Source organism: Canis lupus, chromosome 8 (assembly GCF_048164855.1).
Source record: "Canis lupus baileyi chromosome 8, mCanLup2.hap1, whole genome shotgun sequence".
In the NCBI taxonomy this organism is placed as follows: Eukaryota; Metazoa; Chordata; class Mammalia; order Carnivora; family Canidae; genus Canis; species Canis lupus.
The window spans coordinates 66479182-66501257 of NC_132845.1; the positions used below are offsets into that span (position 1 = coordinate 66479182).

Consider the following 22076-nt stretch of genomic DNA (forward strand, 5'->3'; position numbering starts at 1 on the left):
CACCTGCTCCAACATGGATGAACCTGGAGGACACAATGCTGAGTGAAGTGAGCCAGAGACAGAAGGACAAATACTGTATGATTCCACCTGTAGTCAGATTTATAGAAATAGAGAATAGAATGGTGGCTGTTGTGTATTGTGGGAGGAGGAATGGGAAGTTAGACAGACTTTCAGTTTGGAAAGATTAAAAAGATCTGGGGGGATTGTGGTGATAGTTACACGCCAATGTGAATGTACTTACTAGACTGAACCATACACTTAAAAATGATTAAAACGGCAACTTTTAGGGGCGCCTGAGTGGCTTAGTTGGTTAAGCACCTGACTCTTGGTTTTGGCTCAGGTCACGATCTCACAACTGTGAGATCAAGCCCCGTGTTTAGCTCCATGCTAAGTATGGAGTCTGCTTCAGATTCTTTCTCTCTCCCTCTCCCCCCATCCCCATTCTCTCTCTCTCTCTCATAAATAAATAAATAATCTTTTTTTAAAAGGGCAACTTTATGTTACGTGTATTTTTACCATAATTAAAAAAAAAAAAAAAAGCAGTTCCTTAGTCATACCAGCCACATTTCAAACATTCAAGCTGTGACCAGTGGCTACCATATCGGATTGTGAAGATAGAGAACATTTCCATCATCTCAGGAAGTTCTGTTGGCCAGCTGTGAGGCCCAGATGTAGTTGAGGAGTTGCTGAGTGTCATGGATCTCCGTGGTTCCTTCTTGTTGATATCATCACCAGGGATGAAGCATGAAGACAAAGGGAGTAAGCATCAAACCTTCCCATGGAGCCTGGTGCTGAGTGAATGTTGCACTCTGGGTTTTCCCATCATCCTCCTGGATGCTTTGAGAGTGAGCTGGACTTGATCACATTAAGCAGAGCCCTAAGCTCTGTGGTGACCTTTTATTTTTTTATTTTTTTGTGCTGACCTTTTAGAAGACAAAAGAGATGTGTGATCTTACCCACCTTTTAGAGAGATTGTAGCAAGTGCATCCCCCTCCATGTGGTTTCAACACTATTCTCCCTCATTTGTGAACAATGTTCCCACAGCAAAGGCAAATGTGGCAATGAGTTTCAATGAATTGTTTCCTTCATGAGAGTCAAGAACACAAGTCTTCACACTCATTGAATTTGCCCTTCCTTTTACACTGGGGTTCCTTGAGTATAGAAAGCTGCATCTCAACTACTTTTCTACATCCCGTAGCACCTATTACAGTGCCTGGCACAGAATAGCCATTTGATAAATTTTATTTAAAATTTTTTGATTTAAAAAAAATTGTCTATGTGCCAGGGTTCTTGCCATAAGGGTTGCAATGTCTTACAAAAGGAAAATATTCAATAAAGTAATCACAAATTAGGTGGGAAGAAGGAACCAGGGCCAATAAAATAAAAAAGAAGGGCAGCCCCGGTGGCACAGCGGTTTAGCGCCGCCTGCAGCCCGGGGTGTGATCCTGGAGACCCAGGATCGAGTCCCACATCGGGCCTGCATGGAGCCTGCTTCTCCCTCTGTCTGTGTCTTTGCCTCTCTCTTGCTCTCTCTGAATGAATAAATAAATAAATCTTAAAAAAAAAATAAAAAGATAAAAAAGAAGTGAGGGATCCCTGGGTGGCGCAGCGGTTTAGCGCCTGCCTTTGGCCCAGGGCGCGATCCTGGGGATCCAGGATCGAATCCCACATTGGGCTTCCGGTGCATGGAGCCTGCTTCTCCCTCTGCCTGTGTCTCTGCCTCTCTTTCTCTCTCTGTGTGACTATCATGAATAGATAAAAATTAAAAAAAAAAAAAAAAAAAAAAGAAGAAGTGACAACCAGGGACAAAAGAAGTCAAAGGGCAAGTCAAAGATGACACAGTTGTTCTAGCCTCCTATTTGCTTCAGAGCTTCCTGGTGGACGAAAAGATCCCTTTTCATTGTCAGGGAAAGAAACCCATCCATGGCAGACATCTTCCCTTTGCCACTTCAGAACCACTCTCAATGCTTCTCCACACCATTCCTGTCCCAGGAGGAGCTTTACAGACTATACTAACAGGTTCCTGTACACTTCGGCTTCCTGTACCCATGCAAAGCTCTGGCACGAGATAGAGGAAGAGAGGGGTGTGAGGCTGGATTATTTATCTACCCCCCCCCCCCCCGCCCCACCATCTCCAGTGCCTTATCCCTTCAAGGTCAAGTTACCTTGGGCTGGCTGTTTCCTCAACCGAAGGTCATCCTTCTTTTTTTTTTTTTTTTTTTTTAAAGATTTTATTTATTTATTCATGAGAGACACACACACAGAGAGAGAGAGAGAGAGAGAGAGGGAGTCAGAGACACAGGCAGAGGAAGAAGCAGGCTCCATGCAGGGAGCCCGATGGGGGACTCGATCCCGGGACTCCAGGATCATGCCCTGAGCCAAAGGCAGGCGCTCAACTGCTAAGCCACCCAGGTGTCCCTGAAGGTCATCCTTCTGTACCTAACTCTCTCCTCTCCTGTGTTCTGGTAACCCCTCCTTCCCCACTCCTTCCAGCCGGGAATGATAACAACTTAGCTGCTGTTATCCACACCTTTGTAAATAGCTCCATTGTAAATAAACCCTCCTAAAATGATCCTATTTTGAGTGTACCATCTGGATCCTGATGGGACCCCGACTGAAACAATATCCATTTCTCATGGGAAGCAAGCTCTTTTTGCCCTAAGTTTGAAAATAAGTATCTTATATGGAATGCATTACAGGAGGTAAGGATTGGGGGGTGGTGAACAATGTCCCCACAACAAAGGCAAACATGGCAATGAGTTTCAATGAATTGTTTCCTTCATGAGAGCCAAGAACATCTCATTCATTCATCCAGCAAATAATCATTGAACTCCTACTATGTGCCCGGTACTGTTCTAGGTGCTGGGGATTACACTAGTGAACAAAATGCAACCCAGTGAAGATAGCTCTGTGAGAGGCTGAGCTACTGTCCCAGTATGTGCACTTTTGAGAGGTAGTTCTCAAACGTCAGCATCTGATCCCCCTGGAAGGCTGCTTTAGACACCAATAGCTGGCTCCACTTCCCAGTTCCTGTTTCAGGAGGTCCAGGCCTTTGCAGCCTAAAAATGTACATTTCTGACACATTCCCAGGTGATGCTGATGCTTCTGGTCTGGGGATCACACTGACTTCTGATGCCTAAATCCCAAGACTGGCACACAGAAACCGTCTTGAAATGAGCATATCCTGCAAATCTTCTATCAGTAATACATTTTCTCCTTGACTTTTGTAGGCCATCTGGGCTGTGTTCTCTAGCCAAAGCTCTGGGTACTAAAAATCCCCACTCTTGGGGCACCTGGGTGGTTCAGTCAGTTAAGTGTCTGCCTTTGGCTCAAGTTGTGATCCCAGGGTCCTGGGATTGAGTCCTGAATCACGCTCTCTGCAAGAAGCCTGCTTCTCCCTTTGCCTATGTCTCTACCCCTCTCTCTGTGTCTCTCATGAATAAATAAATAAAATCTTAAAAAAGAAGAGAGAGAGAAGGGGCAGAGTTCATAACAGCTATCTTTTAAGGAAAGTTCCTGGAATTTTTAAAAGAGATTTTATTTATTTATTCATGAGAGACACAGATAGAGAGAGAGGCAGAGACACAGGCAGAGGGAGAAGCAGGCTCCCCATAGGGAGCCTGATAGGGACTTGATCCTGGGAATCCGAGATCATGCCCTAAGCCAAAAACAGATGCTTAACTGCTGAGCCATCCAGGTGTCCCAAGTTCCTGGAATCTTAAAATTCATTTGCCACTTAACCACTGAGCCGCCCAGGTCCCCCCTCTTTGCTCCTTCTTCTTCATCTTTTCTTCCATTTTGCAATCTGGAGTATGAATGTGGTGGCTGGAGTTCCAGCTGCCATCTTGCACTGTGAGGATGGGGCCACACCCTAGAGATGGCAGAGTGGGAAGCTGGAAGGACTGCCAGAACTGCTTACCCCAGACTTTTTTTTTTTTTTTAAGATTTTATTTATTTATTCATGAGAGATAGAAAAAGAGAAAGACACACACACACACACACACACACACAAAGACAGGCGGAGGGAGAAGCAGGCTCCATGCAGGGAACCCGATGTGGGACTTGATCCCGGGACTCCAGGATTACACCCTGGGCTGAAGGCAGGCCCTAAACCACTGAGCCACCCACGGATCCCCCTACCCCAGACTTTTAAATGAGAAAGGAATAGACTTTTGACTTGTTTAAGGCTCTCTTATTTGGAGGTGGGGGAAGGACACGGTCCCCAGTATTCATAGCTGAACCTAATTCTAACTGGTAACCAGTAATCTGATGAATCAGTCTGGGTTCTTAGTCATAACCACAGAAACTACTCTAATTGGCTGGAGCAGAAAAGGGATGCATTAAAGAGAGTGGGTAACTCAGAATCTCCAGGAAGGCTAAGAACCTGGATTGGAGTCTCCATAGCCAGGAACAAGCCCCAAGCACACTACAGGACAGGTTTAATGGAGACACCACTGCTACAAACAAAGAGGAGTAATCCCTTTGATTCTCTGTCTAGGCATTACATGCAGTGTTGGCCACCCTCCTTCAAAGTGGATATATCTAGTATTCACTCCTGTTTCTAACCTCTGGCTGGGCACCCATGCATTGGTAGAATATAGCTGCAGGGCAGGGCTCTAGCTTCAAAGAAGGCTGAGAAAATGATCATCAGCCTCCCACAGCCATGCTAGGTGGCTAGAAAGAGTGATAAATGGCCACTACAACCATCTCTGGCATTTCCCACAGCTGTTGCCAAACCAGAATCTCAGATAGTGAGATTTGATGTATGTCTGGTGTATGTCTGCATGAAGGAAACTCTAATGGACAACAGCTTATCTCCAGGACTTAGTCAACAGCACCTTTTAATACTTTATATTGCCTGTCACTTTGGGTGTAATAAGTCCATGTGTTACCTCTTGAAATTCCCTGCTCATGCTGAGGAGAAGGATATGCATATGCAGTGACCTTTGAAGTCAGGAGCAAATAGTTCCTGACCCAGCAGAAAATTCTCCCTGAAACTCCTACTCCAAAGTTATGGTTTCTTTTTTCCTTATCCCCAAAATGGCGAGGAACCAAGCTTCATGATCAGGACAGAGGAAATATGTCACTGCCAGATTTGGATTCAATGCAGATTCTTCACTCACAAAGTGAGAGCTCTGGGCTCCATGTTTCTCAAGACCCTTCCAGCTCAAACCCATTTTCTAAGGCTTGGTGCTACCGTACTTTCTAAACTTCCTGGGGTCTCTCCAGGAGGCAGGTGTTGCTGACACCAAGCATCAGGAGCCAGAGAACTTTTCCAATTGGCCTCATTTCTGTTTCTATTAAAATGTGTGCTTACTTAGCAATTCCACTTCTGAATATATACCCGTAAGAATTGAAAGTAAGGACAGGAGCCTATATCTGCACACCCATGTTCCTAGCAGCATTATTCACAATAGCCAAAGGGTGGGAACAACCCAAGTGTCCATCAACAAATGGATAGATAAACAAGATATGGTCTATCCATACTATGGAATATTATTCAGCCTTAAAAAGGAATGTTTGACATGTTGCACTAGATGAAAGAAGCCATTCACAAAAGGACAAATATATGATTCCACTCGTGTAAGGTACCTAGAGTAGTCAAATTCAGAAAAAAAGTGAAATGGTGGTTGTCAAGGGTTGGGGGAGGGGGTAGTGAAGAGTTATTCTTTAATGAGGATATAGTGTTTTAGTTTGGGAAGGTGAAAAGTTTCTGGAGATGGATGGTGGTGACGATTATATAGCAATGTGAATATACTTAATGCCACTGAGCTGTACACTTAAAAATGGTTAAAATGGTACATCCCTATGTTATGTATATTTTACCATAATAATAATTTGAAAATGTCTGCTTGCTCAGAGCTCAGTGTCTTCAAAGATTCTCTCAGCTTGATCTTATGAGCGGGACTAGAGCCGAGTTACCTATTCCCCAAACATCTAATCAGCTCACTTAGTTCATTGATAATTGTAATCAATACAGAGAAAAACAACCAGCCAGCCAGCCCTTCCCCATTCTTATGTAAAGGAGCCGGCACATCTGATGACCTGGAGACCTGGACCCCCTGACTTGTGGAAAGGTACAGATTCCACTTAGGTATTCCAAAATCGCATAGCATATCTTGTCTCCAAACAAGCCAGCTACTGGCCCCAGCTCTCTTTTGAACAGACACATACAGTCAGATTTGAATAAAGACACAGCAAATAACGTATCATCTATACCTTGCTCAGAAACAATGCAGAATAGCAAATCGAAAAGCTATCCACCGTCCCCAAACAGCAACAATCTTTCAAGTAAAATTTAAAAAAATACCTGGAACATAGCCAACCATCCCCACCGAAAATAAAACACTCCACTTCCCTCAGCCGATTCAATTATCTCTCTAAAAAAGGGCTTTTTTTAACACCTCCCAGCAGGCAGCAGATTCAGAGTTGGTGGGGATAACAGTGCATAATCAAGCAACCAGAGCCCAAGGTGTAAAATAAAACATGGACTGGCTCGGCCAGGAGCAGTGGTGCCCTAGCACCGTGAATATAAACGTTTAGAAATGGATATTATCATTTTAGTGCCATCTGGAATATTTTCCACGATGTAAAGTATATTAAAAAAAATTCTACATGATTCTCTAATCGTGGGGAGAATTGGTGCTATGATGGTGACACAGTCTCTGTCCTTGACATGATATTGCTGAGTTGAGTCTGTAAAATCCACCAGCTTAAAAACAAAAATAAACACACAAAGGAAAAAAAAAAGTTTCCTTTTTCCCTATGAAATAACTCAGGCTCATTAGAGAAAGGTGAGAAAATACCAAAAAAAGGGAGGGGGGGAGAAAAAAAGAAATAGAAGAGAAGAAACATCCATAGTCCTACCATTCAGAGATAACCACGTTAGTATTCTTATGTTTTGGTGATTTTCTTCTAGTCCTTATGAATATGTATAATACTGATTTGAATATGCATATGAACATGAGATCATGCTGTCTCTTTTTACTTAACATGGCAACATGGCATTTTTCCTTGTTAACATGGTCATTCCCAGGTCTGGTCACATTTGCATCATCCCCTTTCCTGCATTTTAAGGTCTCTGGCTGAATATCTCTTCTGTCTTGCGCTTCCTTTTCTCATCCGGCCTTGCTACAATATAATCTCCCACAATTCAGGCCTCTCTATTGGAGATTCTGTGCCCTGGGCCTGTGCAGGGCCAGGGTCCAGTGGGCCTGGCTGCTGGGTGGCCAGAAGGGCCTGATGTCTTTTCCTGGAGATGCTTTCTTGCAGTATCAGGAAGTTTGCAATGTGTTTTCCCCATAGGAATCATTAGCTTCCACGGTTTATAGTTCCTTAGCCATCTCAATAAGAAGAAAGTCACAGAAGGTTGTCTTCAAAGAATCTGGGGTGTGGTTGAGCAAGACCCAAGTAAGCATAGCACAAACAGAGGAGGACAGAGGTTGTTTTTAGGGATGCCCAGAGATGTTGAAGCTGAAGAGCTGAAGAGCTAGTTGAGTTTTGGAGGGTTTTTTTGGTATTCTCAAGACCTAGGACAGACATGCCATGTAGGCCCCTCTGCCATCCTTCCTTGGGATCTCTCCTATCCCACTTGAGCTGAGTTGAGAGCTTCAGCCCTTCATGTGGAGAGGTGAAGGGCTGGGACAGGGCCAGTCTTCTCCAATGGAAAACAAGTATGAGGAAGGAGACTATGGCCATGAGCCCAAGTGAAATCCATGGTGGAAAGCCAGCCTCCCTATGAGTCCTTTCATCCTATTGCTGACCAAATACCATCCCACACCTTACCATCCTCCGGGAGAACAAAGATGCCCCAAATCCACGATGGGCACAGCTTATGGGGAATAATGAGGAAATGCACTGGAAATGCCTGCGTGTCACTTGGGACACAGCACTTGTCTGAGCTTCCTGAGCAGAGTCTGGAATTGTGTGTGGCTTGTCCCTGAAAATCCAAGAGAGGGACACAGATGTGCCATCCTAAAAGAGCCATGGTTCATGGTTGTAACCGTGTATGCCAGGCACAGTGAAAAAGCCTATTTCCAATAAAACCCTGTAATTAAAAAAATAACCACACCTCCCTCTGCTATTAAATAATAAATCCATTGAGTGTTAGAGAAGGAACCACACATTCTGGCTGGGCTTGTTGGCAGGTGGCAGAACCACCCTGAACAGCTTCAAGCACAAACAGGTGGGGCTAAGGGAGGTGCAGGAAGTCACCTGGGCCTCCCTGACTCAGGCCCAGCCACTGGGGTGGAGGGTAAGGGGGTGCTGCTTGTGAGTACAGCACCCTGCTGGGCCCTGAGCCTGAAAAGGAGCTACAGGAAGAATTAGGCACCAACCACAAACAGTGGCCTATGGTTTATTATCTAGGTGGTTTTGACCCTAGGTTCTGGGCAGCTGGGTTCGGCAGTAGTCAATTCCTTACCTGTTGTCTTTGGGATCACACGAAGTGTTTACTTCCCTGGCATTTGGGGGCAGACAGGAAAAAAAAAAAGGAAAATTGCTCCTTCTAGGTGCCCCTTGCTGGGACTCACTCCAGGCACCTTAGATGGGATAAGGCAACATTGCAGGAGGAGCCTCCCCCAGGATTTCTTCTGCCTCAAAGTTCCCAGGCCCTGCATCCCGAACTTCCTTTGTGGCCCAGTGCCAACGCAGGGCCAGAAGATGCTGTTGCACAGGCTGTTTGGTTCAGACAAGCCAACAGGCCTCCGCCTGGCCCTCCAGCCACTCCAGACCCACATGCCAGTGCCACTCAGGGGAATCTTCCCACTGCCGCCAGGCACCTGCCACCTGACCTGCCCCAACTGGCCTGGTGGGAGCTGATGCGGGAAGCTACCCCAGTAAGTCAGCCTTGGTTTTATAGGCTTGGGGCAAGGGTCCCCTGACTGGCTGGGAAGAGGAGCCAGCCAGGGCTTCCCAAAGCAGTCTTGGCTTTTTGTCCTAGAATACCACCTCCCAGAGAGTGTGGACCTCATATTCGTGTTTATTCCTGTGCTTGGAACATGACCCAACACATCACAGTCTCCTCCTCTAGTTGTCAAATTGTTGTGGAATGATCGGGGAGGAGTAGATGTGAATAGAACATGTGCCCTGCCCTAGAGAAGCTCAGGGTGCCCGCACACCAACCATTATTCCCCAGGACAAGGAGTTAGGAAGATGGCACTGGGCAAGGTGGATGGTTGGCAAGAGGAAGAGTGGCAGTGACCCCAAGGGCAGCTGGGGAAGCCACGTGTTACATCTCTGGAGAGCAGCCTGGGGACCCAGTTGGGCAGTGGTGTCAGATGGGGCCAGAGTAGACGTGGGACAGACATGGAAGGAGTCAACCACTGGGTGGGAGAGGGGAAGAAAGCTAAGCCTGTGCCAGATTCCCTGGAAAAGCTGCCAGCAGGAGTGGATGCAGCTGCCAGGGCCCTGCCTCTGGCTGGCTCACCCAGCAGATGAGTGACGAACCCATAGCCACTCAGTAATGGCTGATGGAGATCCCACCAGTGCCAGGCCTTTTAGCAGTGGGGGCACAGCAGGGAATTCAGCAGGCAGGGCTCTCCTCAGGAGATTTCCATTCTGATGGAGGGGAACTGGTGATACACCCACCGGTGAGCATATATACATAAAAGCGTCAGAGAGTGAACGGTGCTCTGAAGGATAATGACCTTAAGTTGGGGTCAGACAGTGACAGGGATGGGTGGCCAGGGAGGACCCTCTGAGGATATCTGGGAGCCAACAAGCAGAGATGTTGGAAGGGGTATTCCAGGTGGAAGCAAGAGCCCAATTCAGGGGGTCCTGAGGAGGAAGCCACAGGGGTGTGTTTGAAGAGCATCCAGGAGGCCAAATCCAAGTGAAAGCCACATACACAGAGGGAATGAACCCAGGGTCCCAGCAAAGCACCACCGCTACTTGTGTAGTGAGTGGGCTTGCCCTGCGGTCAGAAATGGAAGTGAAGCCCCTTCCCACACCCCCTAGGAGAGAAATGGGAGGGATCAGGGCCCCATCGCACCCTTTCCCAAAGGCAGTCCCACAATTCCCAGGGACTACACTGGACTCTTCCCTTTCCTCATCCAAACTTACCTGCCTTTCCACCGGGCAGTGATAGTTTTCCCTCTGACGCATGGGAGATGTAACATTAAAAGTCACGCTCTTTCCTCCATCTGGAACTCTATTTCCCTCCTCCCCTAACAAACTACCCCCTGTTCATCCTTGGGATTGTCCCTCAAGTATCACCTCCTCAGAAAAGCCTTCCTTGATTCCCAGGACTGGATCAGGCTGCCTTGTATACCTGCTCTTTACTATCTCTCACTATTACAACAGTGCACTGACAATTGTGTGATCAGCTGTGCAATTTCTGTCCCCGACAGAGCACAAATGCCAAGGTGCAGGGACAGCATTTGTCTTGTCCATCATGGTATGTCCAGTGACACAGAGTTGATGCTGCTTAAATACCTGAGGGCCTGGTTCAAGAGCAGCTCCCACAGCACTGGCTGCATTCATAAGGAGAGGCCAATGTTCTTTGCAGAAGCTTGAAATAGTTGAGTTGGTTTCAAGGATCTTCTGATTCTTCTAGAGACCACATGGGTCTGGGAAACGACTAGAGAGCAGTGAGTAGCCACAGAAGCGCTGGGTCTGGGCTCTGGACTTGGACTCAGGACATAGGGAGCCACCAAGGAGGCTGTGCAGGGGGAGGCCACCAGGCCCTGCCTTGGTAACTGCGTGCTGGGATGATGAAGCTCCCAGCAGCCCCAAGGACCTGGAAGGATGCCTAGGCCCTGGCTGCTGGGGACACAGAGGCCATGTCTGGCCCCTGGTCTTCATAGTGGGAGGTGATCTTCCACCTACCAAGATTCAAAGATTCATATTATGGGACTTTCTCATTTCTCAACATGGGAAGGGATTCAGCTGCTGGGCAGGCTAAAGAGAAAAAAAATGCAAATGTTCATCCCAGGAGGAGATACTGTCTTTCTCATTGGAGAGATTTATTTTATTAAGCAACTACTGCTTTCAGGATAGGATTTGCTTCTCCACCTCCAACTCTTCCCCCACCCCCATTTCTTTCCCCACCAGGGTCTCTCACCCAAGAGGCACACCTCCATAATTTGGCCCACACTTGGGATTCAGAAAAGGCCTTCAATGTATGCTTTTGACATTATTCAGTTTTTTTTTTTTTTTTCATTATTCAGTTTTGATTTTGAGGCTTAGCAAGGACTCTGGAGCCAGGCTGGCTGGGTTAGGATCCTGCTTCTGCCACATGACCTTGGCCAAAGTATTTGACTTCTGTTTTTCAGGTTACTCATCTGTAAAATGGAAACAAGCATTTATGCCCATCACAGAGAGCTATAGGTTGTATAGTTCTGTTTAAAGGAGATGTCTGGGTGGCACCTGGATGGCTCAGTCAGTTAAGTGTCTTATTTTGATTGATTGATTGATTTTTACAACATTGGATGCACCCCCCCTCCCCCAAAGTGGGAGATGGCTCAGGGCTCTGAAAGGCAAACACAGCTGGTAAACTGTCCTTAACTCAGAGAGCTTTGGACAGAGGATCTAGAAGGCAATGAAAAGTGAGAACTTCCTACAAAGGCATTTACAAGGACAGTCAGGGATGAGGTATGTGATCTTTGTTGATTGGCAGAGAACTAGGCAGAGTCCGACCTACTATCTGCATGGTCTCCTTACTCGCCTAAGGCTGGAGTAAAGTAATGCAATTACAAAAGGGATTCAAGGCAGCAAGAGGCAATCATAAAGACCCTGTAAAGGGTACCCACTGGCAAGACCACTAATGTGTGTAACAAGTGGCTCTCTGGGAGGCAAACAGCCCTGATTAGTATCATTTGCCAGTATCTATGGTTTAAATACTTACACCTTGGTTTAGTTCAAGCTAAAGACATGATATCCCTGAAGTTGGAATTGAGAAGAGGTGCACAATAATACATACCATATAGTATTTCCATTATACAACTATAATATATGTAAATAAGCTCAAAGCATAGATAACAGTAAAATATAGTAAAATCATGAGACTTGATAGTGGTCACTCTCCATTTCTTCCCACCACCCTTCAGCCCTAGGCAAACACTAACCTAATTTCTGTCTCTATGGATTTGTTTATTCTGGATATTTCATAAAAATGGAGTTATGCAATATATGACCTTTTATGACTGCCCTCTTTCACTTAGCATCATGTTTTCAACGTTCATCCATGTTGTAGCTGTTTTGGTACTTCCCTCCTTTATTTAATTTATTTATTTATTTATTTATTTATTTATTTATTTATTCATTCATTCATTCATTCATTCATTCATTCTTTTAAGTAGGCTCCCGACCCAGCATGGAGCCCAACACAGGGCTTGAACTCGCGACCCTGAGATCAAGACTTGAGCTGAGATCAACAGTCAGACACTTAACTAACTGGGCCACCCAGGTGCCCCAGTACTTCCATCCTTTATTGCTGAATAATATTCCATTACAAGGACATACCATATTCTATTGATCCATTCATCAGTTGATGGACATTAGGGTTATTCACAATAGCTAAAAGTGGCTATTGTGAACAGTGCTGCTGTGAACATTGATCAACAAGGCTTTTTGTGAACATATGTCTTCACTTATATTAGATCTATATCTAGGAGCATGAATATTAGATCGTATGATAACTCTGTGTTTAACATTTTGAGGAACTGTCAGACTATTTTTCAAAGTGGCTGCACCATTTTATATTCCCATAAGCAATGTAGGAGTTTCCAATTTCTGTGTATTATCACTAGCACTCATGATTATCTGTCTTTTTGATTAGAGCCATCTAATGTGTGAAGTGGTGTTCATTTGCATTTCCCTGATGCCACATGATTTTGAGCATCTTTTCATTTCTTTATTGTATGTCTTGGGAGCAATGTCTACTCCTATCTTTTACCTATTTTTAATTGGATTATTTCTTTTTTCATCATCAAATTGTAAGGGTTTTATATATATATAAAAATATATATTCTTTAATATATATATAAATATTATATTAATATTTTAATATTAATATTAATATGTTAACATTTAACATTTAATATATAAATATAATAAATATATAATAGTTAATATTAAAAAATTAAAATATATTCTTTAAATACAGGTACCTTATCAGATATATGCTTCACAAATACTTTCTTCTATTCTGTAAATTGTCCTTTCACTTCCTTGAGGATGTTCTTTGAAGCACAAAAGTCTTTCATCCTCTTTTTAAAAAAAATTTTTAAAAGATTTTATTTATTAATGAGAGAGAGAGAGAGAGAGAAAGGCAGAGGGAGAAGCAGGCTCTATGCAGGGAGCCCGACATGGGACTCGATCCCAGGACTCCAGAACCATGCCCTGGGCCAAAGACAGGTGCTAAACTGCTGAGCCACCCAGGGATCCTGAAGCACAAAAGTTTTTAATTTTGTTGAAGCCCAATTTATCATTTTGTTGTTGTTACTTGTGCTATTGCTGTTTATAGCTATGAAACCATCACCAAAAACATGAAGATTTATACCAATGTTTTCTCCTGAGGGTTTTGTGTTTTTTTTTTTTTTAAGATTTTATTTTTTCATGAGAGACACAGAGAGAGGGAGAGACGTAGTCAGAGGGAAAAGCAGGCTCCCTGCAGGGAGCCCAATGCAGGACTTGATCCCAGGACCCTGGGATCACGACCTGAGCCAAAGGCAAATGCTCAACCACTGAGCCACGTAGGTGCCCCAAGTTTTATGGTTTTAATTCTTATATGTAGGTCTCTGATCCATTTTGAGTTAATTTTTGCATATGGCATGAGGAAGGGGTTTGTCTTCATGCTTTTCATATGAATTGCTTCAGCACCATTTGTTGAGAAACTAATATTTCCCATTGAATTGTTGGTACCTTCTTGAATATCAATTGACTACAAATATTTAGGTTTATTTATAGACTCTCAGTTATATTATTTGTTCTATATGTCTATTCTTATGCTAATATCACATTGTTTATTCTAGCTTTGTAATCAGGAAGGGTCAGTCCTCCAACTTTGTTCTTTTTTTCAAGATTGTTTTAACTATTCTGGGCCCCTTGAATTCCAATATGAGTATTAGTATCAGCTTCTCCGTTTCTGGAAAGAAGCCAGCTGGAATTTGATGGGGATGGCATTGAATCTGCAAATCATTTGGGGAATATTGCCTTCTTAACAATATTAAATCTTCAGATCCATGAACATGGGATGTCTTCCATTTAGTGAGATCTTCTTTAATCAATCAACCTTCTTTCAATCAACCTTTAATTATTTAGACATGGTTCCCATTAGCTCCTTGAACATATTTGTAATAGTTTATTTATTTATTTTTAAATTAATTTTTACTAGGTTTCTATTTATTTAAATTTTATCTATTAAGTCCACCTTCTCAGCTTCTTCATGGAAAGTTTTTCCTTACTGTTTTTTTATTCTGTTTGTGGAGCATACTTTCCTGTTTATTTTTGTGTCTTCCAATTTTTTTTTTTTTTCTTAAACTGGATATTTAAAATCTCACTATGGCAACTCTGGAAACCACCTTTCCCTAGTATCTCTTGTCCCCAGAATTTGTTTTGTGATTGCTGTTTGTTGTTGTTGCAAGAATTGCTGCTGTCACCATTTGTTTGTTTAATTACTTTCCTGGGCTAATTCTGTAAAGTCTATGTTTTTTATTACATGTGGCCACTGAAGTCTCTGTTCAGCTAGCTTAAAGCTTGTATGTAGTTAATGATTATACAAAGATTTTCTTAAATGTCTTGAATCAGTATGTCTCCTAAATTTTCCTAAGAGTCTCTGTATGTGTGTTATGGCATGCCTGCAATGTTTTGCCGCTTAAAATCCTGCCCTAGCCTTCACTTCTTGCTTGCGCGGAACCTCAAGATCAGCCAGGAATGAGTAATTTAGGCCTTCTTGTGTCTTTCCTGGGCCTGTGCACAACCTTGCACATACACACAGCTTTCTAGATTTCCAGGAATTTGTTGGAGCTTTTCAAAGCCCCCATTGATACTTCATTCCCTAATTTTTTCTTTTAAGTTTTTGATCAGCCAACAGGTATTACTGGTTCAGGAAGCTGCATTGTTAAACAAATACCACCGATTATTTCCAACAAACTGGGAAAAGGGTTGTTTGCACTAAGGGAGTTCTGAGTCATGTCAAATAAAGACAAGTCCTGAGAGTGGTGCCTTTTTAGGCACCATTTTAGGAGCTGCCTGATGGGTAAAACACTGTCAGTTCTCTGGGGATGCAGCTTTTGGGCAAGCCTCAAACCTGTTTCCTCCTGCAGCTGGTAGGCTGCTCATTTTCACAGTTACTGTGGTTTTGAGGCTGTTGCTTTTTAAGACTACCATGGAAGTGGGGGGGAGAAGAATGGAAATACAACAAATGAAAATGCCACAAAGCTCAAAGTTTTTACTGAGATTCAGCCATTTTTATTTAATAAATACTCCTTGTGTTGGTGCAAACCTTTGGCTAATTTCTAGAGTTTAAAGAAGTTGATTTTGAATGTTTTTGCCAGTGTTCTCATAGCTTTTCATTCTGGAAGTGCTTCTCCTATTACCTTTGTTTGTTGTTGTTTTGGGTTTTTTAAAGATTTATTTAATTATTTTAGAGAGCAGAAAGGGGCATAGGAAGAAGGAGAGAGAGAATCCTCAAGCAGACTCCTTTCTGAGCATGGATCCTGACTCGGGGCTCAATCCCAGGGCCCTGAGATCATGACCTGAGCTGCCGCTTAAACGATTGAGCCTCTCAGGCACTGTGTTACCTTTGTTTTTAAAATAATTTATTTGTCAGTGTATACAATTTAATTTTTAACAATGGCTGTGTCTAACAACTGGCATGCAAAGTTCCTGAAGATTTAACAATTGGCTCTCATGAGCCCATATCACCTAGTTCCAGTACACCACTGACAGAAGACTCATGGATGCACCCAGCTCAGCCCTGCAAACATTTAGAGTATCTGCTGGACGCCAGACCTCCAGAGATGCACATATATCCAGTACTAAACTGACTCCATATCCCTCAGCATTTAGCCCTCAGTGAGAGCTTGCTGGCAGGACCAGCAAGGCCAGTAGGATTGTCCAAGTGATGACTTGGTATGGAAGAAAAATTGGAAAAGGCTGAGCACAGGTGAGAACAGCTATAGGAACACACTGCAAGATATTGTTTCCAAGTTTAGGGATTTAATCCCAAATTGTGCCAGAGGCTGTTTTCTGATTCCTAGGTTGAAACCAAACAAAGCAAACAGGTTTTCAATTGCTTTGTAAATTCTCTAACTGGAAATCTTCGAGAAGCACTGGCAAAGGTATGAGTGGTGAGGTGGATGATAGGGTAAACGTTTCCATTAGATGAGCTCTGAGGAATGTGTACCTTAACTCCTGCTCTGTGAAGTGGGAAAAAAAGTATTTTTAAAAACTTTTTCTTTTGTTCAAATAATAATGACATCTGCTTTGGGATTATGGTCTGACATTTTGCTGTTGGGGTGCACTTTAATTATGATTAACAACCACAAGGATTATGAGGCAGGGCCTTGCTTGGGCCAGCACTGCTGCAAAAAAGCATAGTGACTTCTCCTGACACACAGCATGAGCATTCCCTGGCTTCCTCAAACTCAAAGTCTGGAGATTCCTGATAGAAGTCGAAGCACAGCAGGGTGATTGTATCTCTTCTCCAGAACTTTGCCTACCTCCCCTTTCCCAAACAGAGATCAGCAGACAGGCAGGGACACTTCAAACTCAGTGTTTCACATTCCACCTACTTGTTTACTTAGGTGTTTATTGGCTTGCCTTAATCATTCCACAAATATTCCCTAGGGCATCGTCTGTGTGTCTAATGCTGGTTTAGCACTGCAGAGAGCTGACATTTAGGATGGACATTTGAGGAGTTTGGAGAACTGGGCTCCCCTGCTGGCAGTTTATAGAGCTCCATCTGATAAGATTCAAATCAGTTCCTCATGCACAAACTGGTACAAGTACATTCTCCAGAAAAGTCCAGCATTTTCCCATCCTCCAGGCCTTTATTTTGTTAATTCTGCCTGGAAGGTGCTTTCTCTACATTTTCTGCAGGACTATGGTCTCTCCTTACCTGTTGGCTGGACCTTGTCTCTTGGTGGGGAGAAGTTGGCACCTGGGAGTGCCCAGCCCCGGGACCAGGGACAATTCCTTTAGGAAACAACTACTCGGAACCAGGCCCTGTGCCAGCCCCCGGGGATATTCCCACTGACATGGGCACAGTTCTGTCCTCAGGGAGCCTACAGTTCCAGGAACAACGAAATAGGGCAGCTGGGAGAGCAGCCTGTCTAGGGCCGGGGTGGGGCACGAGGAGACGTCAATCATTTCTCCTGGCTGGGCGGGGCCTTCTTAGATGACGTCATCCTTTAGGTGACTCTTGACAGTGGAGTGTGCCAGGTGGCCAAGAGAGGAAGGGCACTCTTGGCAAAGGGACCATCCTGAGTTCAGGAGCCGAGTCAGTGGGTGTGAGGGGAGAGCCATTCTATTCCTGTTGAATCGAAATGAAAGCCCAAGTATCCTTGATGGCTGATAGGATGTGTAGGTCAACTTAAGAATGGCCTAAAATGTCTATGACAGGTAAAAAAAGAAGACAAAATAGGCCTATTTTTGCTCATTTTAAAATATTGGAAAAAAATTCAGGTGAATTCGGAATGCTTTTTATTGTCTCCTTTGTACTTCCCTGTATTTTAAAAATTAAAATAATTGTCTGCATTACCTGCTGCCCACGCACTCCTCTGTCTGCAGGGGGCGCACCAGCGGCCATCCTCCCTCTTTCAGGATGGTGGGCGGGGCCTCTCCGGCCGGTGTGGAACTGACGATTGGCTGGCTGGGCTGTTCGTCACGGCGTCCCGCCCCCGCCCTACGTCACATGACGCAGCCCATCATGGCGGTAGGGTCGCAGCTGCCCTGGCCCGCGGCTCCGCAGGGCTGCTGCCGTTGCTGCTGTTGAGGGGTGGCGGCGGCGGCGGCACAGGCGGGCGGGCGGGAAGGATGGTGTTTCTGTGGTCCGAGCGGCGGGTGCGGACCAGGAGCCAGGTTGAGGTTTGGCCGAAGCGACCTGTGCTCTGGAGCAGCCGGCGCGGGTGCCGCTGAGGCAGGCAGGACCGACTGACGGACAGACCGACGGAAGGCGACCCGAGAGCCGGCCCCGGGGCCGCGCCGTGGCGAGATGCCGGGGCCGCCGGCATTGCTGCTGCTGCTGTTGCTCCTGGCCGCCGGCAGTGCCGGGGCCGCGCCACTTCCGCAAACAGGTGCAGGTGAGCAGGCCAGCTGCAGGGACCGGGCTGCGGGAACCCAGGCTGCGGGGCCACTGCGACGGGGGTGGCGGGGGAGGAGGCGGGGGCGGGCCCGGTCCAGCGTCGGCGCCGAGAAATCGGAGGGCCTGCCGGGGCGGGAGGCCCGGGGACGCGAGCGATTAGGGAGGTTTCTGCCGCAGGGGCGTGGGGTGGGGGAGCGGGAAGCCTCTCCAGGGCCGAAGCGGGGGCGAGGCGATGCGGTTGGGGCCGAGGAGGACGGCGAGCCGGGTGGCAGCGTCGACCCCTCCCCAGGTAGGCTGCGGTACCAGCCCTGAACCTGTTGCCCGAAGGTCCTCAGCCTACATCCCTTTCTGGCAATTCTGCTTCCATTTCAGATGTCACCTGCCTCCTGTGCGTTTCTCACCTCTTATAATAAGAACCGTTTGTTAGCCCTAATCCTCCTTAAATGCAAATGACTTGGTGAGATGTGCGGAGTTTTTCTTCGCTCCCTGCAACTTGTTCTGAAGTTGTAAATTGATTTTAGACGCTGAGCTTTTTATTCGGATTGAATCTCTGGGGATGGGAAGGAAACAAGTCTGTAAATATTTTCTATTTTAGGAAGCCAGTGATTAGAGTAGCAGCCTTTGAATAACTATTGACAGAATGGCCCAAGGGTGATTGAAGTTTCTATTTTAGCTACGTCAGTGTGTGATTTTTTTTCTCCCCATTTTTTTCGACGTCGTTTTCAGTTGTGGTTTATTTTCCTAGATAAAACTTTACCTTAGGAATGCGTCTTTAGTTGGGTCTTTTCTGTTTTGTTTTGTTTTGCTTAAAAAAAATTCTGGGTTAAGATCTAGTGCTTATCTTTAATAAGGAGAGACTGAAACTTCATAGAGTCATGAAATTTTAGAATTGGAAGAGACCTTAAAGAAAATTGAGTCTGATGTCTTTGTTTTGCAGTTGAAGATACTGAGGTCCTGAGGGTCAAATGACCTACCCAAGGTGACACAGCTAAATTGTAGGTGGAGCCACATCTAATACCCAGGTCTTAGATTCCCCTAGTTGTGTGATTTTTCCACTTCTCACTTCAAGACTTGTAAGTGTTTAGGCATACTCTTGACGTTAAGAATTATTTTTAAATGAAATTCACTGGGTACACAATGTGGAAGGTATCTTACCCAGTAAAGACAAACACATCTACAATGAAAGTTATATATAATTGTTTCAGAGCTACACCAGATTATGTCATTGAGTGTGTTAGTTGAGTTTTAACTGTTATCATTGTACCATGTAACATCTAAGTTATTGCCACTGCCTTAGATCAAATATTTGTTAGGTGAATTCTGTTTTCTGATCTGGTAGATATGGAAAGTGAATGTTATTAGGAGGGTTTGCAGTAACAGAAAGTACTCGGGAAGTTGTAAAAGACTGTATGGAAAGATGTTGATGTTGATATTGAAAGAAACTATATGGTAAAATTGAAAATTAGCACTAGAGTAAGATAGTGGATAAAGAGTATTCAGTGAAGGGATTCAAGAAGTTTCCAGATGACTTTGCACTTAAATTTTTATATTTTTTGAAAAACGGATTCTATGTGAAAAGCTATGGAAATGTGTCTGCCTATAAACCTCTTGACATGATTTTTATTCCATTCTTTCACTATTTTATGGAGTTGTGAATCATAAAATCCGAGGGTTTTTCAGAGCATTGTAAAACATAAATAATCAAGAAAATTAATCCATAAATAGAAATACCAAATTTTGGCATTAATAAGACAAATATTTGGTGATGTATAGCTGCTTTTGCAGATTTTCTCTTCATATTCTGTTGCTTAGAAGGTATGTGATTAGACATGTGGCATATGAATGACAGGTACCTAAGGTTAAATTCTGTGGAAAAGATGCACAATCACACATCGATTTGGGGGTTTGTATTACCATCCAAAAGAGATGATTAATCCTGGTTATGGAGATGGATTCTTGATGAAGATGTATTAGGCCAAGGAGAATAAAGAAACATTTGAGCTAATCCTGGGAAGTGATCTCACTGGTTAAGAAGGAGGAACCCCTCTTGAACATAGATGCTAGGTAAAAGAGCAGTTAAATGTTGAAAACATAGTAACTCTCGAGCCTTTGATTATCTGAGGGACTGGCCATTTTCAAATTAAGGACAGATGCATCACATAGTATTTTTTATCTCCTTGGCATTATTCTTTCTACTTAAATTTTAAACTGGTTTCTCCAGTGCCTTGGAGAAAGAATGGCTTATCAAAAATAGGTTGGAAAAAATACTTGGATTTTATCCTTTGCCAGTCCATTTGCATGGGGAAAGAAATGAGGCAGTTAACTAAAATTAAGCCAAAATTCATTTCTAGGTTCGGAAGTTGAAAAGGGTACTTACATATTCGGTCATAATTAAGCTTTGTAAATATGTGGATTGCCTTTGTCTATCAGGCAAGAAGGTCTTTCTTTCTTTCTTTCTTTCTTTCTTTCTTTCTTTCTTTCTTTCTTTCTTTCTTTCTATTTTAATTCCTGTTTGGTAAAATACAGTGTTATATTAGTTTCAGGTGTACAAGGAAGGCATTTCTTGCTTGAACTTTATTTTGGGCCTCTCTTTATTGCTCTGGGGGTTTTGTATATGCCCTCTTTGGGGGCCTCTTCCTGAGAATGTATATTTCTGCAATGGCCCTTGTTAGGTAGATGGAGATCTTGTTGGTCCTCACTAGGAAGCTTACATAAAGGGAGAAAGTCCACTGTTTTCACACACAGTTAAGTTACTAAACTAAGGTTACAGTTGAGAAATTATTTTCTCCAGGTCATACTTATCAGATCATTCTTCTCTTAGAAAACATTTATGTACCTTTTATATGATTCTTAGGATTCAGATCATAAAGATGGATCTTCTGTTTGTATTTGTGAAGGCATTCCTTTAAGTCCACAGTTTGTTATTAATATTAGGATAGTGGTTAGACAAGGAAACCCACTTCTATTGTTCTGTGGCATATTAGGTCACCGAGGACAGAGGAAGCTTTTTAGCAGTTCCAGATAAAGGAGCTCACGGAAGTCTGTGAAGCCGGTGGGACTCAGCTACTTATTAAACAGCAGCTTGTGAAACCGGGGCTCTGGTTTTAGGTTAAACAAACAGACTTGGATCTTGAAAAAGATTCTGCAGTAAAGGAAGTGCTTTCTAAAAGTGTGAATTTTTGTGTTTATTTCAATAGCTTCTGGGAAATAAAAATGATTTTTAACAGACTTCCCATGCAGATGATTTCATGATTTCTGGCTGTAAGGCCTGAAATTTGATTTCGGTCAGCAATGTTGTGGTTGCTCTTAGTCGGTAGTGTTTAGGGGTTAACTAAATATGTTCATTTGCACAGTAATAGGAAGTCTGTAGAAAAGTCTTGTTGCTGATCAGCACTGAAGTTATCAAATCCCTACACTTTTGCTGATATCAATGTGCTGACTCTTCATGCAATTCTCCTAAAATTTAGAGTCCTTGGGCTTGCTGTGTCACTTGGATAGCAGCTGTATATATCATAAAAAAGACTTTGTAATGAAAATGAAATTTATTGTAAGGGGTGGCCAGGGTTCTGCAACAAATGAGTCCTCAAAAAATCCTTGTAGGTGGATGTATCAAAAGAAGCCAACCTTTCAGTCCCGTTAAGAAGGAAAGTTGTGAACCAGTCACGGGAGTGAGTATTCTGGACAGAGCTTGGACTTTGGAGTCTGTCTGTGGCGGAGGCCTCCCCTTGCCACTTCAATAGTATTGAGACCTTGGGCCAGTTACTTGACCTCTCCAAGCTTCACAGAACTCAGCTCAGAAAAAGAATGGTGATATTTTCCCTAAGGGTTG

The 22076-nt window shown here is 44.0% G+C and overlaps 1 protein-coding gene across 1 annotated transcript in view; it reads left to right on the forward strand.

Annotated features, from left to right (window-relative positions):
* The first annotated feature begins 17852 nt into the window (after nucleotides 1-17852).
* LMTK2 (lemur tyrosine kinase 2) overlaps nucleotides 17853-22076 on the forward strand; it is an 88050-nt gene continuing 83826 nt past the window's right edge. The window contains exon 1 of the mRNA XM_072836986.1: nucleotides 17853-18245. Coding sequence (XP_072693087.1) covers nucleotides 18158-18245 — 88 coding nt within the window. The 5' untranslated portion in view covers nucleotides 17853-18157. The remainder of the gene's footprint in view (nucleotides 18246-22076) is intronic.